The sequence below is a fragment of the Glycine max genome, chromosome 13, assembly GCF_000004515.6.
Source record: "Glycine max cultivar Williams 82 chromosome 13, Glycine_max_v4.0, whole genome shotgun sequence".
NCBI classification, from domain to species: domain Eukaryota; kingdom Viridiplantae; phylum Streptophyta; class Magnoliopsida; order Fabales; family Fabaceae; genus Glycine; species Glycine max.
Genome location: NC_038249.2, coordinates 28956608 through 28974234, shown reverse-complemented (window position 1 = coordinate 28974234; position 17627 = coordinate 28956608). Strand labels below are relative to the sequence as shown.

The 17627-nt window shown below is 34.0% G+C and overlaps 1 protein-coding gene across 30 annotated transcripts; it reads left to right on the top strand.

The window, feature by feature from the left end:
- The first annotated feature begins 1166 nt into the window (after nt 1–1166).
- LOC100797111 (uncharacterized) lies at nt 1167–17178 on the top strand. 30 transcript variants are annotated; one of them, XR_005887902.1, is made up of 11 exons: nt 1168–1427; nt 1523–3979; nt 4558–4704; nt 4795–4964; nt 5668–5776; nt 6051–6202; nt 6759–6810; nt 6916–6994; nt 8412–8532; nt 12272–12416; nt 15697–17178. XR_005887902.1 is itself a non-coding variant. In XM_041008201.1 (10 exons), the coding sequence occupies exons 5-10, from the start codon at nt 6122–6124 to the stop codon at nt 15847–15849; spliced, it is 480 nt and encodes a 159-aa protein (XP_040864135.1). In that variant the 5' UTR covers nt 1168–1427; nt 1523–3979; nt 4558–4704; nt 4795–4964; nt 5668–6121; the 3' UTR covers nt 15850–17178. The 30 variants fall into 30 exon arrangements, 2 of the variants coding, with proteins under 2 accessions (XP_040864135.1, XP_040864134.1); XR_005887905.1 differs by having other exon boundaries at nt 1167–1427; nt 6051–6810; nt 6913–6994; XR_005887899.1 differs by lacking the exon at nt 8412–8532 and having other exon boundaries at nt 12282–12416.
- Nucleotides 17179–17627: the final 449 nt, after the last annotated feature.

The following is a 17627-nucleotide window of genomic DNA, read 5'->3' as shown; positions in this document are numbered from 1 at the left end:
ATGTGTGATGAGCCTATATGTGGTTACGTGAAAAAAAAGGTAAGAGAATAAGAAATTTTTTTAGTCCAAATAGTAGTGAGATTTTAACAAAATTTGAAGTTTTGGATAAAATTAATGAAGATTCATAAGAAAAAAATGACATCAATGTAGAATGAAGATTCATGGAATAAAATTCTAACCTTGAGAACCCAATTGTCCTCGCTATGACCATGCTTGTTTTGTTTTTCTTTGTCATTAATTTTGAAGAAACCATAGAAAATGATTGGGAAAAGAATGGATGCAACTTGACAAAAAAAAAAAAAAAAGAATGACAGATAGAAGAACAAGAGATAATTACATTTTTTTAACAACGTGGGAATACGAAGAAAAAGATGGTTCGAGACTCAAGGATAAGAGAGTCTGAATCAAGAGAGATGAGGTTATATTTTTTATATTTATCATTTATTTATCTATTAAACAATTTTTTTAGAGATAATTGAATAAATTAAGCATATTTATGTAATTACTAAGGGATAAAGTAGTTTTTTTTTTTAAAAAAAAACCAAAAGGTAGTCATCAAAAGATATTCCCTTTATACAATGGTAGGTATAAATAATAAAAAAATATAGGTACGTGATTATCAATGGATTTTTTTTATGTAAATTTAAAAATAAAAAATATTACAAGTAGTATACATTTCTATTTATGTCAAAGGAAAAAAATATATCTGTTAATTTTTTTAATAATTAGTATATTTTATTTTCATAAATAGAAGATAACACTAAACATTTTAACAAATCTTATGAAATATAAATTATCTACTAGAGATTTAAATATTTATTTTAACCAATATTTAATTTCAATAATAAAAAAAAGACATTTGTATTTTTGCTTTTGAAATATAAGTAGATTTTTTTATTGTTTGGTTATGATATTAACGATCAAATATATCTCATATATTTTTTTTATATTTACTTTATTATTTATTTTCAAAGAAAATAATTATATACATAAATATTTTTTAACACGTGGTACACACAATAACATGACTTGTGGCCGTGAGTATGCACGGGTATGGAAGGTTTATTACTCAAGACTTGCCAAGGTATGTCACTCGAGAGTATTCTTTATAATTATTTTCAAAGTGATTTTGGTAGGTACTAGAATTTTACTACTTATTTTAAGAAAGTTTCCCACTCTACCAAACAGAGCATAAGGGAGAGGGAGAAAGGATACAATAAAAGCAACTACTTTAGTTGTTCAGTACTTCTCTATTTCCTGTGGTTCCACGCACATTCAAGAATCAAACCCTAGTTTAGTTTCTTTTAACGATTAACCCTCTCTATCTGTTTTTCACTGTAGACGTTTTCAAATTTGAAGTCAAACACGTTCAATCGTCGGCTTTGTGATTAATTCCCATATCGTTTCCATGGCAGCTTTTTCTAGCAGTAAGCTTCGCGATCTATGAATTCTTTTTATTTCATACCTAGATCTTCTTGTTTATTCAAGAACGCCGATTCACTATCAGGTCTCTGTACATTAGGTTGGCGCTTCTTGGACGCCGATTCAAAGCCTCCAGGTGTTGAATTGTGGGCAGTTCTTGATGTCCCTGTACATTAGGTTGGCGCTTCTTGGAAAAATTTAAGCCATTCACTATCAGGTCTCTTTTCTTGGACGCCAATTCAAAGCCTCCAGGTGTTGAATTGTGGGCAGTTCTTGATGTCCCTGTACATTAGGTTGGCGCTTCTTGGAAAAATTTAAGCCATTCACTATCAGGTCTCTTTTGTGCTTCAATCAACTTCCTGGAGTCTTCTACCACTTATTCTGCTCCTGAATTGGCATTTTAATCAGCTTTGGGCACTTTAAGATACGGTACACTGCCACGTGAAATCGAAAAAGTGTGGGTGCCTCTACTAGATGAAATTCTATGATTATTTGCAAAATTTTGGTGTACAAGATTGGCCCTGTCCCTGAAATCGGAAAGTGTAGTTGCCTCTATGAGATGAAATTCTATCATCGTCTGCAAAATTTCTTTATGCAAGAATGATCCTGTCCCTGGAATCGAAAAAATGTGATTACCTCTATGAGATGAAATTCTATATTCATCATTTGCAAAATTTCGATATGCAAGAATGATCTTGTCCCTGAAATCGGAAAAATGTGATTGCCTCTATGAGATGAAATTCTATATTCATCATCTGCAAAATTTCAGTATACAAGAATGACCCTGACCCTGAAATTGAAAAAGTGTGGTTGCCTCTATGAGATGAAATTTTATATTCATCATCTGCAAAATTTTCGATATATAAGAATGACCCTGTCCCTGAAATCGGAAAAGTGTGGTTGCTTGCCTCTATGAGATGGAATTCTATATTCATTATTTGTGAAATTTCCTTATACAAGAATGGCCCTATCCCTGAAATCGGAAAAGTGTGGTTGCCTCAATGAGATGAAATTTTATATGCATCATTTGCAAAATTTTGGTATACAAGAATGACCCTAACCTTGAAGTCAAAAAAGTGTGATTGTCTCAGATGATTTCTTTATTCATCATTTGCAAAATTGGGGTATTCGAACCCTCTATAAGGTTGACCCTGGCCCTGTAATGAGAAAAGTGTGGTTGCCTCTATGAGATGAATTCTTTATTCATCATCTGCAAATTTTTGGTATATAAGAATGACCTAAACCCTGAAATTGAAAAACTGTGGTTGCTTCTGAGTTGGATTCTTCATTCATTATCTGCAAAATCTGGGTATATAAACCCTTTAAGGTTGACCCTAACCATGTAATAGAAAAGTGTGGTTGCCTCTATGAGATGAATTGTTTATCCATTCATTTGCATAATATATAAATCCTAAGATGAATTCTTTATTCATAATGAGCAAAATTAGGGTATATAAACCCTATAAGGTTGACCCTGAAAACAGAAAAGTGCGGTTGCCATTATGAGTCTAATTCATCTGAAAAATTGGAGTATCTATAAGGTTGACTCTGACCCTCTAAACAGAAATTTTTTTATTGCCTTTATGAGATGGATTCTTTATTGACTTAAAAATTAGGGTATATAATGATGACACTGACCTTGAATTTGGAAAAGTGTAGTTGTCCCTTGGAGATGGATTCTTTGTTTAAAAAAGAGATGTTAATTTTTAGCCTCAATGACCCTAAACCACTCTCAGCGGTTGCACTTGACAATGTCCACAGATCATTCAGATGGGTCAAGATTAGGAATTAATCTAGAACAAACAGTTACAGTTGTACTCCAGCCTAATGAACAGAAAGCAGGTATGAACCATGTCAGTGAAACAAAGATACAATACAACCAAGCTGGTCCCTGAGTTCTATATTTGGAAGAAAAATCAGTGGAAGATGTGTTCTTGCCAAGTTGAGTAATGTTTAACTTCATGCTGAGAGAGGTCTAGTCTCTCAACTTGATAATCTCTAGAAGAATACTGCTAAATTTGCTGCTAATGACACAGGTCCTGAGGATTTTAGAAGGAATGCTGGCTTTGAATTATCTGTTACTTCCAAAAGGGTGCATGCAGAAATGAAAATGAGCTCCTCAATTCTGTATGAATATCCAATCAAAGAATACACTGAGACTTAACAATTTAATTTAGGCCTAACGTGGAAGCATCCAATTGTTTGGTCTAGCCCACATGCACCTTTATATGCCAGTAGATTTTCGATGGGAAGTGGGAATGAAAGGGGTGCTATTGCAATATCCTTGAAATCGATCCAGGGACTTGTTGCAATCAATAATGTTAAAGAGAGGTGTAAGTTGCAAGCTAATGTTCTCCAAATTGTGCCTTGGTATGTCAAGGTATATTATCATACTTTGCAATTAGTAGTTGATGAAAGTCCTCAAGCACTCACAGATTTTGTTGAGAGAATGCGTGTTTCGCCTTCCGAAGACAAAGTATCACCCTGGGTGATGGAGATGATTCTTCAATTTCCTTGTGAAATGAAGTCAGCTGTATTGAGTATAGTGTTTGATAAGGTTTGATCAAATTTTTACTTTCCATTTGTACTTTACTAGTTCTTTTTCCTCTCAATGTTTGCCTCACTTTTTTTTGTTGGCATTGAACTGTGTAAGTTAATGTTTGTAAACAACCTCAAAAATCTTAATAAGTAACTTATTGTATTATATGAAAGTAGGACTGGTGTTGATATCACGTGAAAGTAGGAGGAATCATATAAAATATCAATTTGATTTATATTTATAACTTTTTAAAGTAGTGATGGAAGTGAGTGAGCCAGGCCAAACTCTGGCCCTGCTTGAGTAAAGGTGAACTGCCCATTTAGCTCATGCGCTTCCCTTAAATTGGCCAGGACAGTAAAATATAAGCCTGTTTAAACCTTCCTCTTTTAGGCTGCTATGCTCATATGGGCCTTGTTGACCCATTTATAACATACAGTTAAGTACATGTCACCATGGCATAAAAAGCTGATAGTAATGTGGTATCGGAAACCTTATGTGATATGCTCACTTTAGATTATTTTAGGATGGATGAATAGGAAATTGGTTTGTTTTTCATATCAAATTGGATTTTGACCTGCTTTTGTTTGTCTGCATAGGGCTTCTTACACATTGATGAATACCCTCCAGATGTTAATCAAGGATTTGACATTCCATCAGCAATAATAAGCTTTCCTGACTTCCATGCTGGTTTGCAATTGTCTAATAAATCTCGAAGCAAGTCACCACTGTTGTCTAAGTTACAGGTTATTTGAATCTCCACTCTTTCTGCTTATAACACGTATACATATAGTATTCCTTGGTCATGCCTCTAACTATCTGGATTTGTAATGCAGGAAAAAAGTCTTCTTCTCTCTTACACAGAACTTTTACTTGTACCCTTGATGACTCCTGATTTCAGTATGCCATACAATGTCATCACAATTTCATGTACAGTTTTTGCTTTGTATTTTGGATCATTGCTAAATGTTCTCCGGAGAGGAGGAAAGACTTTTGAAAAACAAAGGTAAGCCTTAGCTCTTGTAGTGTTTGCATCCTGGGACACAAGTAATGAAGTAATTCAATTTCGTACAACAATGAGTAATCCCCAAGCATGACGCTTTTGTAATTAACAAAGCATTCTTACCTTAATAGCCATAAAAAAGAAAGCATTCACTTTGTTCTCTCTCTGCATTAGCTTTCCAGATTGTTGCCTAATACCTTCACTGAAATTAATGATCGAATGCACTTATCACAAACTAGACATGAAAAATTCATTAGCAAACTAAATAGTCTACATGATTTTTTTGTGTTATGGTGGTCCTCGTATATGAATGTCTTTGTGTTGCTAAAGTATATTAATAGAAACATCGTATCTTATCAGAGAGGATAAGAGATTTAAACTTGTAGAACTTTGAGTGTTTGGACTTCTCAATGCCCAAAGGCCCCAATTCTCTCACAAATGACAAGATTAATAGGCAACATGCCTTATTTGTTAAACCAACTTACCTCACTTACTAATGGGTATCCATCATATATAGATTTAAGTCTGGTGTGGAGGATTTAATCTAAATTTTGATCTGTAAGAGTAACATGTACTTTTATATCATAAATTTTAATTGTTTACAGGCCTAGTGTTATGTATTTTAGCCACTGCCTTCCCTCTCATTCATTCTTTTGTTTAATTATTCTTATTCAGCTGCTAACGTCTTGTGTTCTTCTACCTGTAGATGCAAGCAAAGTAGTGTTCCTTCACTGAGTGCTATCTAAACTATATCTGCCAAGCTTAGAGGCAGACCGTTGGAATCAAGTCTGCCCTCTCCCTCGTCATCATTCTTTGTTAGTCCAAAATTGATTCTTAGAGTACTACTGGTTGCAGGAATTTGCCGTTACATGGCAATACTATTCACAATGATATCTTTCAACTAAGTAGTTTTACTTGTACTATAGTCTAATTGCATGTATTTTCATGTACAATACAAACCTTCCACTGCCCAATGTGCCTTTACTTTCTGTTAATATATCATCTTGGTATTCTTATTCCACTTTTTATAGTGGGCTCATGATATTAGCTTTCTAATTTATGTATGCATGGTTTAAAACTGTTTTTCAGGATGGTAGCACAACACTGTGAAGAGTTGATTTAGTTAAGAGGAGCTTACTATCATAGAAGCTGAATATCCAATGACTGAAAGTGAGTACGTAAGCCTAATTGGCCTTCTAAAATCAAGCACTTGCTCAGTCCTTCGAATACTAGAGTACAAAGTATGCTTATTCTCTAGCTTTCCTTGAATTTTCTTTATTTTGTACAAGTATACAGTTTTTCCTGTCTACTAGTTTATAGTTTGATATTTAAAATACTCTCAGTTTCCTTGGATTTTCTTTATTTTGTACAAACTTCCTGTAACAAGCTCTGTTTGGGAAAATTTATGCAAGTTTTCAAAATAAAGGGGGTTTTTGTGAAGTAATGGCATAAATTCAAGGGAGTTGGGACTTAGGAGTAAACTATGAGTAATTTGTAGAAATGAGTTTTAGAGCATTCTAATATAAAACCTTTCTTATTAGCATGTAAATGTCCAGGTCCTTTTAACATACAACATTTGCTGGTTTGTGTTAGAAGTCTTTGTATCACTTATGTTTTTTATTTTCATTTTACTAACTTAACAGGAAGCCAAAATCATATATCTTTAATTATGGAGGCTTTTGGAGACAGTTTTGAATCTCCACTAGCACATTTCTTCCTTCATCTTTTCTTTATATTTTTCCTCTTTCCTTTTTTCTCTCAAGTTTCTCAATTTTTTTTCCTTTTCGACTTCTTCAGCATACATCTTGTCTCTGCCCCCTCTTCTCTATGCCAACATGTTATGTGCTAGGTGAAGAAACAACCTTTCCTTCAACTCTTGTATTTCACATATATTTGGCACAGGATACAATCATACAACTTCTCCTGTGGATATTGTGCCTTTTTTTTCCAGCAGGTTTAAAGATACCCCATCTATACAATTGGAATATCGAACACCTCTAGTTGAGCATTCTAATCTCTGCAGTGAAATACTGGTAAAAATTGTTTTTATTCATAAATTTCTACTCAATTTGGTTGCTCAGTTCACATTTTATGAAGTGATAATGTTATGCACTCTTAATTTAGCTATACACAATAATATTTGTAAGGAACCATTATTCTTGATTTGATTTTTTTAAAAGTTTAATTAATTGAATATTATTTTAAATATATAATGTTTTGTTTATCTATTTTTATCTTCGTATATTTTTTTTCAATATAGTCACTTATAGAGAATTGGAGTAGTTTTTTGAGATCATTTGCATCAATTGCGAATAAAGGTTGCATGTTAAATAGATCAATTTGATTGATGAATTTGATTCATATTATATTTATTAGTTCTTATGGAAATTGAAATTCTATATTCATCATCTTCAAAATTTTGATATACAAGAATGATCTGTCCTTGAAATCGGAAAATGTGGTTGCTGCTATGAGATGAAATTTTATATTCTTCATTTGCGAAATTTCAATATATTAAAATGACCTTGCCCATGAAATTGAAAAAGTGTGATTGCCTCTACGAGATGAAATTCTATAATCATTTGCAAAATTTTGGTATACAAGAATGGTCCTGTCCCTGAAATCAGAAAGTGTGGTTGCCTCTATGAGATGAAATTCTATATTCATCATCTGCAAAATTTCTGTATGCAAGAATGATCCTGTCCTTGAAATCAGAAATATGTGGTTGCCTCTATGAGATGAAATTCTATATTCATCATCTGGTAAATTTCGGTATACAAGAATGTCCTTGACCTTGACCCTGAAATCGAAAAAGTGTGGTTGCCTCTGAGATGGAATTCCATATTTATCATCTGCAAAATGTCGGTATATAAGAATGACTCTATCCCTGAAATCGAAAAAGTGTGGTTGCTTGCCTCCGAGATGAAATTCTATATTCATCATTTGCAAAATTTCGATATACAAGAATGACCCTATCCTTGGAATTGGAAATGTGTGGTTGCCTCTATGAAATGAAGTTCTTTATTCATCATCTGCAAAATTTTGATATACAAGAATGAACCTGACCCTGAAATCGAAAAAGTGTGGTTATGTTGAATAAACTGAGAAAGAGAGAAAAAAGAGAAAACTTGTAGAATAGAAAAGCTGATTTTATTGGTCATCAAAAGTTGATTATAGAAGGTTACAAAAAGAGGTATATATAGACCTCTATTATGTTATTCTAACAGATTGTAACCAACCCTAACAGATTCTAACCAACTCTAACAAAGTACAACTTTGAATATTAAGGAGGTGCTATTAGTCAAAACTAACTGCCCTTACCACTATATTACGATAACTTATCACTAGATGGGTGCTGTTAGCAAAATCTAACATCTCTTACAATTAGTTTATAGAACTGTTTTCACAGTTGATTGACAACATACTCCAATACCCCCCTTCAAACTCAAGGGGGAGATTTTTCAGGAGAAACACTCTTCACATTGAGTGTGGCTCGACAAACTTCAAATCGTGATGTAGAGGCTTGGTGAGAATATCAGCCCACTAATCTGGAGCTGAAACATGGACAATAGTAAGTTGCTTGGCTTGAATCTTCTCTCTTATAAAAAAGACATCAATTTCCATGTGTTTGGTATGACTCTGAAAAATTGGATTGAGTGCAATAGAAATTGCACTCTGAGTATCACAAAAAATAACATCAGTGGTGAATGATACTTGCAATTTTGTTGGCAGAGTATGAATCCAAGTTAATTTAGTGGAAGTCTGAACTATACTGCAATACTCAGCTTTTGTACTAGACCTGACAATGACTTTCTGCTTTCGAGACCACTAAGAAATTAATTTGGAACAAGAAAAATAGCAGTCTCTGAGGTAGAGTGCCTGTCATCCACATTAGATGTCCAATCAACATCACAGAAAGCTTGAATAATTAAGGGCTTTGTAACAAATGTAGGTTGAAGAAGCAAACCATGAAACAAAGTGCCCTTTAGATACCTTAATATCCTTTTTGCCACTGTCCAGTGAGAATCCAAAGGAGCAGCCATAAATTGGCAAACTTTGTTGACAACAAAACTAATCTCAGGTCTAGTAAAGGTAGCATACTGTATTGCACCAACTACAGACCTGTATAAGGTTGGATCATGAAACGCATTAACACCATGTTAAGACAACTTGCAGTTGGATACCATTGGAGAAGAAATAGAGTGAGCTTTAACCATGTTAGTGTTATGAAGTCTCTAATGTATTTGCTCTGAGTCATAAGGATAGAATTGTTGAGAAGATACTTAATTTCCAGACCCAGGAAATAATCTAGATAACCAAGCTGTTTGAGTGAAAAAGCAGTGTTAAACTTGTATGTAAGTTGTTGTATTAGTGAAGTTGAACTACATGTTAGAATAATATCATCTACATAGACCAAGAGATAAACAACATGATTTGTTGGCAAAAAATGAATAAAGATGAATCACATTTGCTCCGAATAAAACCAAACTACAGTAGAGTAGATTGTAGCCTGTCAAACCACTGCCTTGGATTCTGTTTTAAGCCATAAATGACTTTGTTGAATTTGCAGACCAATGACTTATCTGCAACTTCAAAACCAAGAGGCTGAGTCATGAAAACAGTTTCTTCAAGTGACCCATTCAGAAAAGCATTATTTACATCAAGTTGAAATAATTTTCACCCATGAGACAAAGCCAGAGTAAGGATGATCCGAATAGTAATAGGTTTGATCACAGGATAAAAGGTTTCATGAAAATCAAAACCATGAACTCAATGAAATCCCTTGGCTACCAACTTAGATTTAAACCTGTTAATGAAACCATCAACATTTTCCTTTACCCTTAAAACCCATTTATAACCAATAGCTTACCTATTAGGAGGTAATGGTACCAAGTCCCAAGTTCTGTTCTTTAGCAAGGCATCATACTCTTGTTGCATAGCAGTAAGCTGATCTGTATTTGCCAAAGCTTGTTTTATAGTTTTAGACTCAAAATGAGTAAGAAATATAGAAGGATGTAACCTAGGGTTGTGAATACCAGACTTAGACCTTGTTTGATAGGGTAAGTATTGACTGGTACAAAATTTGGTATAGAAATAGATTCTGAAGAGGATGAAGCAAGGGTAGTAGACTCTGAATTGACAAGCTGAATAGAGGTAGATACAATGGAAGTATAATTTTGAGGTACAAACACAATGGTGCTAGGAGATTCAGTTGATAAAGGAGAAAACCTAGGAGGAACCAGGGAACATAAGCTGTACAAGACACTTGAGATGTTTGAGGAATGGAAGAGACAAAGGGTGGAGAAGGATTTGGATTGAGACTAAAGTAGGAATCAAAGTTAGTGATTGAACTGGTAGAAGTGGGAAACAAATCAGAATAGGGAAACCTTAATTCATTAAACAAAACATCTTTAGAAATGTACACTCTACCAGAAGAAGATAAACATTTGTAACCCATGTGGGAAGAAGAATACCCTAGGAATGAACATTCTTGAGAACTGTTAGTGTTTAGCTCTACTGAGCTTTAAAAGATTGGCTAAGATTTTGTTAAAACATAAGCACTTAGACAATGAAGGAAAGCTGGAGTTGCTGCACATGATGTCCAACGTTATGTCAAGGAATAAGATCGGGCTGCACAATGCACAAGGCAAGATAGAATGTCTAATGAAGAATTGAAGTTGCAGGATCCACGATGTCGGATGCAATGTCCTGACATCCTGCTCGAAAATACTGGAGTTGCTACACAATGCATAAGTCAAGACAAATTGTCAAGTGAAGCACTAAAGCTGCAGGATCCACGATGTCGGATGCAATGTCCTGACATCCTGCTCGAAAATACTGGAGTTGCTACACAATGCATAAGTCAAGACAAATTGTCAAGTGAAGCACTAAAGCTGCAGGATCCACGATGTCGGATACGATGTCCTGACATCTTGCCCGAAAATACTGGACACATAAATCTGTTATATCTTTAACAGATTATTGTGCAGTTAGCAAGAGATTAGATGATCTATCTTCTGGAACGAATTAAAAGATAATCAAAGTTCGAATTTCAAAATAGAAGAGTTCGTTCAGAGATTAAAGATTAAAGATTAAAGATTCAAACTAAAAGATCAAAAGTTATCTTTTAGTTCTTTAACTGCAGATTTTCAGGAAAGTGATAGATCTCATCCAGCATCAAGAAGTTGCAGCCCAGAATCGTACACGGCTATAAAAACATGGAGGCTGCACGAGTTCTGTACCAAGTCCGGGATTGAAGAGTTAGTTTGTGAGTTTTTGGGACTTGAGTCTTTTGTGAGCCACCTTGATGGTACCCTAGCATCAAGTGTTGGACCTGAGTGTGTAGAGTTGATCTCTAGTGTGTAGAGTTGATCTCTTTTGTTCAGAGTTGATCTCTGGTGTGTCTTTGACTTAATTGTAAACACGGGAGTGTGAGTGAGAGGGAGTGAGCGGAGGTTCTCATATCTAAGAGTGGCTCTTAGGTAGAGATCGCACGGGTAGTGGTTAGGTGAGAAGGTTGTAAACAGGGGCTGTTAGACCTTGAACTAACACTATTGAGAGTGGATTTCCTCCCTGGCTTGGTAGCCCCCAGATGTAGGTGAGGTTGCACCGAACTGGGTAAACAATTCTCTTGTGTTATTTACTTGTTTAATCTGTTCATACGGACACATATAATCTGCATGTTCTGAAGCGTGATGTCGTGACATCCGGTACGACATCTGTCCCCTGGTATCAGAATTTCAAGAACGAAAATTCAGTTTATGTGTGTGACATGGTCCAATAAAGGAAAACAGACATGCCCAAAAGTTTAAGAAAATGATAATTAGGTTCCTTTTTAAACAAGGTAACAAAGGGAGTGGCAAATTTTAGAGAAGTATTGGGAAACCTGTTAATGAGATAAACAGATGTAGCAAAAGCATAATCCCAAAATTGCAAAGGTAAAGATGATGATGCAACAATGTTAGACTCAAATCAATTATATGTCTATGCTTTCTCTTAACCACACCATTTTGATGATGAGTGTGAGGACAAGTAAGTCTATGAGAGATGCCAAAAGAGGCTAAAAGTGTAGAAAAATTTATGTATTCATCTCCCTAATCAGACTGAATACTTTTAATTTTGAGGTTAAGCTGTAGTTCAACCATGGACTTGCAAGTTTGAAAAACAAAAATGGTTTCAGCATTGGACTTTATAGGATATCAGAAAAGGGTGAGAAGAAAAGATAATTGTATTATTGCTTATCTATCAAAATTACATCCTCTCCTATTTATAGACTTTCTTTTACAATCACTGGATGATAATTCTAACAGAATTTGGCAGCATATGCCTTGGAGGAATTCAAAAAACACTATCAGGGGACAACATCTAACGGCACCAAGGAGGCGACAAGGATTAGCGATTCTGTTTCCAGAAGATTGCTGCCAGCTCGCCATGCTACGTTGCATAGTCCTTCAGGTATTGAGGTCTGCTAATTTCCCTTTTTGGCCTCCTGTCATCTTCTGGTTTTGCTTCGTGTTCTGTTATTGGTGTTTCATTAGATTCTGCATATTGTGGTATTCCATTAGGCTCTGTATCCTGTTTCTTATTCATAACAATGCCTCTACCAGAAGAAATTCTATAATTATTTGCAAAATTTTGGTATACAAGAATGGCCCGGTCCCTGAAATCAGAAAGTGTGGTTGCCTCTATGAGATGAAATTCTATACTCATCATCTGCAAAATTTCGATATGCAAGAATGATCCTGTCCCTGAAATCGGAAAAATGTGATTACTCTATGAGATGAAATTCTATATTCATCATTTGCAAAATTTCGATATGCAAGAATGATCCTGTCCCTGAAATCGGAAAAATGTGGTTGCCTCTATGAGATGAAATTCTATATTCATCATCTGCAAAATTTCAGTATACAAGAATGACCCTGACCCTGAAATCGAAAAAGTGTGGTTGCCTCTATGAAATGAAATTCTATATTCATCATCTGCAAAAATTTTGGTATATAAGAATGATCCTGTCCCTGAAATCGGAAAAGTGTGGTTGCTTGCCTCTACGAGATGAAATTCTATATTCATCATTTGCAAAATTTTGGTATACAATAATGACCCTATCCCTGAAATTGGAAAAGTGTGGTTGCCTCAATGAGATGAAATTCTATATTCATCATCTATAAAATTTCGGTATACAAGAATGACCCTGGCCCTGAAATCGAAAAAGTGTGGTTGCTTCTATGAGATGAAATTCTATATTCTTTATCTGTAAATTTTCAGTATATAAGAATGACCTTGTCCTTGAATTCAGAAAAGTGTGGTTGCCTCTATGAGATGAAATTCTATATTTCATTATTTGCAAAATTTCGGTATACAAGAATGGCCCTGTGCCTGAAATCGGAAAAGTGTGGTTGCCTCTATAAGATGAAATTTTATGTGCATCATTTGCAAAATTTTGGTATACAAGAATGACCCTAACCTTGAAGTCAAAAAAGTGTGATTGTCTCAGATGATTTCTTTATTCATCATTTGCAAAATTGGGGTATTCGAACCCTCTATAAGGTTTACCCTGGTCCTGTAATGAGAAAAGTGTGGTTGCCTCTATGAGATGAATTCTTTATTCATTATCTGCAAATTTTTGGTATATAAGAATGACCTAAACCCTGAAATTGAAAAACTATGGTTGCTTCTGAGTTGGATTCTTCATTCATTATCTGCAAAATCTGGGTATATAAACCCTTTAAGGTTGACCCTAACCATGTAATAGAAAAGTGTGGTTGCCTCTATGAGATGAATTGTTTATCCATTCATTTGCATAATATATAAATCCTAAGATGAATTCTTTATTCATAATGAGCAAAATTAGGGTATATAAATCCTATAAGGTTGACCCTGAAAACGGAAAAGTGCAGTTGCCATTATGAGCTGAATTCATCTAAAAAATTGGAGTATTGACTCTGACCTTCTAAACAGAAATTTTTTGATTGCCTTTATGAGATGGATTCTTTATTGACTTAAAAATTAGGGTATATAATGATGACCCTGACCTTGAATTTGGAAAAGTGTAGTTGTCCCTTGGAGATGGATTCTTTGTTTTAAAAAGAGATGTTAATTTTTAGCCTCAATGACCCTAAACCAAGCTACATGTTTAAATCTTTGTTGCAGGACTTAAATCAAAAGGCATGTTTAAAGGTATATAAACCCTTTAAGGTTGACCCTTATTCTGAAATCGAAAAAGTACAGTTGCCTTGCCTCTATGATAGATTCTTTATTCATCTGAAGTGTACAGACCCTATAAGATGACCCTGGCCCTAAATGTATAAGATGAACTTGGCTCTAAAAATGAAAAAGTGCAGCTTTCCGTATGAGATAGATTCATTATTCATCATTGAGATATATGAATTTTGGCCTATGACCCTAAATCAAGCTTCATGTTTAAATCTTTATTCCAATTTAAAATCTGGATAGAATGCTTTCATGACCCTAATAAAAACTACAATATAAATTGTATTATTGATGTCACCTGGATGGTAGGTATGATATGATGGCCCTGAATGCATTTTTTATATGAATGAAAATCAGTGTAAAAATTCAGTTGTTATGCACCCCAGATGGAATTACCAAATTGCAGATTTGGGTTTGATTCTCTTGTTATTACTTGAATAATTAATTATGACAAAGGTATGAGACATTGCATTTGATATACTTAGTTTGCTGGAACTTCAAAATAAATTGTACTTGTGACCTTGCACTTTTATTGTCAAAATCATGAATAGTGGTTCTTGAAAATGTATATTCTTTGAATTTGATGTAGACTACCTTGAAGACTCCTTCCTTGAATCTTGAATGATGACAATTTCCAGAACTATGGGATTTGTGAAAACTTTGTTTATTGTGACTTACGAATGTACCAAGTATCTTACAGTTTTATGATCATAATTGTTGTATTACTGTATGGAATTTGATGTGGTGGTGGCTCTTAAAACATAATTCAACTGTTGTTCTAACTCTCAGAACTTTCCTACTAGTTCACTACAGCTTTTGCATTTCAAGTCGCACTTATAGAGAAACCTTCACTTGCAGACACTTTTAGGCATCAGATTTTTCCACTCGTTATTACAATTTATACATGAGTTATATTTGGATATTAATTATGATTAGCTCCAACTTTCTTTAGCCTTAGAAGACATTTGGTAGAGGATAAATATTTATTTTCCAAGAATCATAGGTCGATAAACTTATTTTCCCATGTTTGATATTTATTTAAAAATAAATAAAATTCCTAGGAAAATTCCATTTTTGATAGTTCTATGGAAGTTAAACGAAACATTGATGTTTTACTTCTCTGTGTTTTTCATTTTTTTATGTATGCCATTTGGGTTTTTGTCAGGGATATTTTCTTCTGTTGCATTTTATCCCAAATAAAAATATGTCGTGGAAGGAAATTATTTGTGGTTCTAACATCTTATATATTACTATTATTATTCACAACAAGAACATAAGCCTTTTACCCACAATAAAGTTTGTAAGGAAGTCCTTTTTGTGACATCGAATACTTAAGGGCATTCTGGGTTTCACTATTTCTATAGTTATAGTCTGGTTTTCATTGCTTACACTTTATTCCTACGATTTTGTTCTTTTGCTCTGGATTGAAGCAGCAACGGTATATAATTTTGTTGCATTCTAATTGCTTATAATTTTTTTTTCCTGAATATACTAAGTAACATGTGGATTAGTGTTTAATGGACAGGTTCAGAAGTATCATATTAAAGCAATGAAGTTATCTTTTACCCAAGGTCGATGGAACTATGAAAGATGGGGTGGATTTGATTCAATATCATGCAACAATGCAAAGCCTCCAGGAGTTGAATTGTGGGCAGTTTTTGATGTCCCTCTACATTAGGTTGGCGCTTCTTGGAAAAATTTAAGCCATTCACTATCAGGTCTCTTGTGCTTCAGTCAACTTCCTGGAGTCTTCTACCACTTATTCTGCTCCTGAATTGGCATTTCAAATAGCTTTGGGTAGTTTAAGATATGGTACACTGCCACGTGAAATCGAAAAAGTGTGGGTGCCTCTACGAGATGAAATTCTATAATCATTTGCAAAATTTTGGTATACAAAAAAGGCCTTGCCCCTAAAATGGGATCGTTTGTTTGTCTCTATGAGATGAAATTATATATTCATCATCTGCAAAATTTTGGTATGCAAGAAATGATCTTGTCCCTTAAATTGGAAAAATGTGGTTGCCTCTTTGAGATGAAATTCTATATTCATCATCTGCAAAATTTCGGTATACAACAATGACCCTAAAACCAAGCTGCATGTTTAAATCTTTGTTGCATGACTTCAAATCAAAAGGCATGTTTTAAGGTATATAAACTCTTTAAGGTTGACCCTGAAATCGAAAAAGTACAGTTGTCTCTATGATGGATCCTTTATTCATCTGAAATGTACAGGTCCTATAACATGATCCTGGTCTTAAAAATGGAAAAGTACAGCTGTCCATATGAGACAGATTCTTTATTCATCATTGAGATATATTGATTTTAGCCTTAATGACCCTAAATCAAGCTTCATGTTTAAATTTTTATTGCGAGATTTTAAATCTGGATACAATGCTTTCATGACCTAATGAAAACTACAATATAAACTGTATTATTGATGTCACCTAAGATGGTAGGTATGATATGATGGTCCTGAATGCATTTTTTATATGAATGAAAATCAGTGTAAAAATTCAGTTGTTATGCACCCTAGATGGAATTACCAAATTGCGGTAACCACACTTTTCTCATTGCAGGGTATATAAACCCTATAAGGTTGTCCCTGACCATGAAATGAATATGTGCATTTGTCCCTATGTGATGGATTCTTTATACATCATTTGAAAATTAGGGTCTATAAGATGACCCTGGCCCTTAAAATGGAAAAGTGCAGCTTTCCGTATGAGAGGGATTTTTTATTCATCATTGAGATATATTAATTTTAGCCTTAAATGACCCCAAGCTTCATGTTTAAATCTTTATTGCAAGATTTTAAATCTGGATAGAATGCTTTCATGACCCTAATGAAAACTACAATATAAATTGTATTCTTGATGTCACCTAGATGTGAGGTATGATATGATGGCCCTGAATGCATTTTTTATAGGATAAATAGTAATTTTTGTCTCTCAATATGTAATTTGCTGACATTCTTGAAAGATGAAAATATAAAATTTACTTTCTTAAAGTGTAAAAAGTGCAACAAATATGTTTTGTCGTTAACTTTTGTCTGTCATCGTTAATAAAATCGCTTAGGTGGCACGGATGGACAAATTTATTACTGAAACGATTGTCAATGTGGATTGCCAGTATAAAGCTATATTTATCATAATATTTTTTTTTTGACTTTTTGTCTTCCCAATACACTGATAAATGCGTCCTTGAAAGATGAAAATGTAAAATTTAGTTCCTGAAAGTATAAGAAGTGCGAAAAATATATTCGGACGCTAATAATAAATTGTATAAGAGGAAAACTATGGAAAAAATGATTAAAAAACAATAAAATACAATTTAGGATTTGAACTTTTATATTTTGATTATCTATCTATTTATTCATCTATCAAATTGTTAATTAGTTTTTTAATTAATCAATATAACTACTTATTTTTCAAAATAAAATAAAATTCTTTAGTTTTG

What these genes read in the sequence shown, in the direction of transcription:
- LOC100797111 (XM_041008200.1), top strand. An exon ending in GCCAACATGTTATGTGCTAG is followed by an intron (nt 6,811 to 6,912) that starts GTGAAGAAACAA and finishes TTTTTTTTCCAG; the next exon opens with CAGGTTTAAAGATACCCCAT. An exon ending in ATCTCTGCAGTGAAATACTG is followed by an intron (nt 6,995 to 12,271) that starts GTAAAAATTGTT and finishes TAATTCTAACAG; the next exon opens with AATTTGGCAGCATATGCCTT.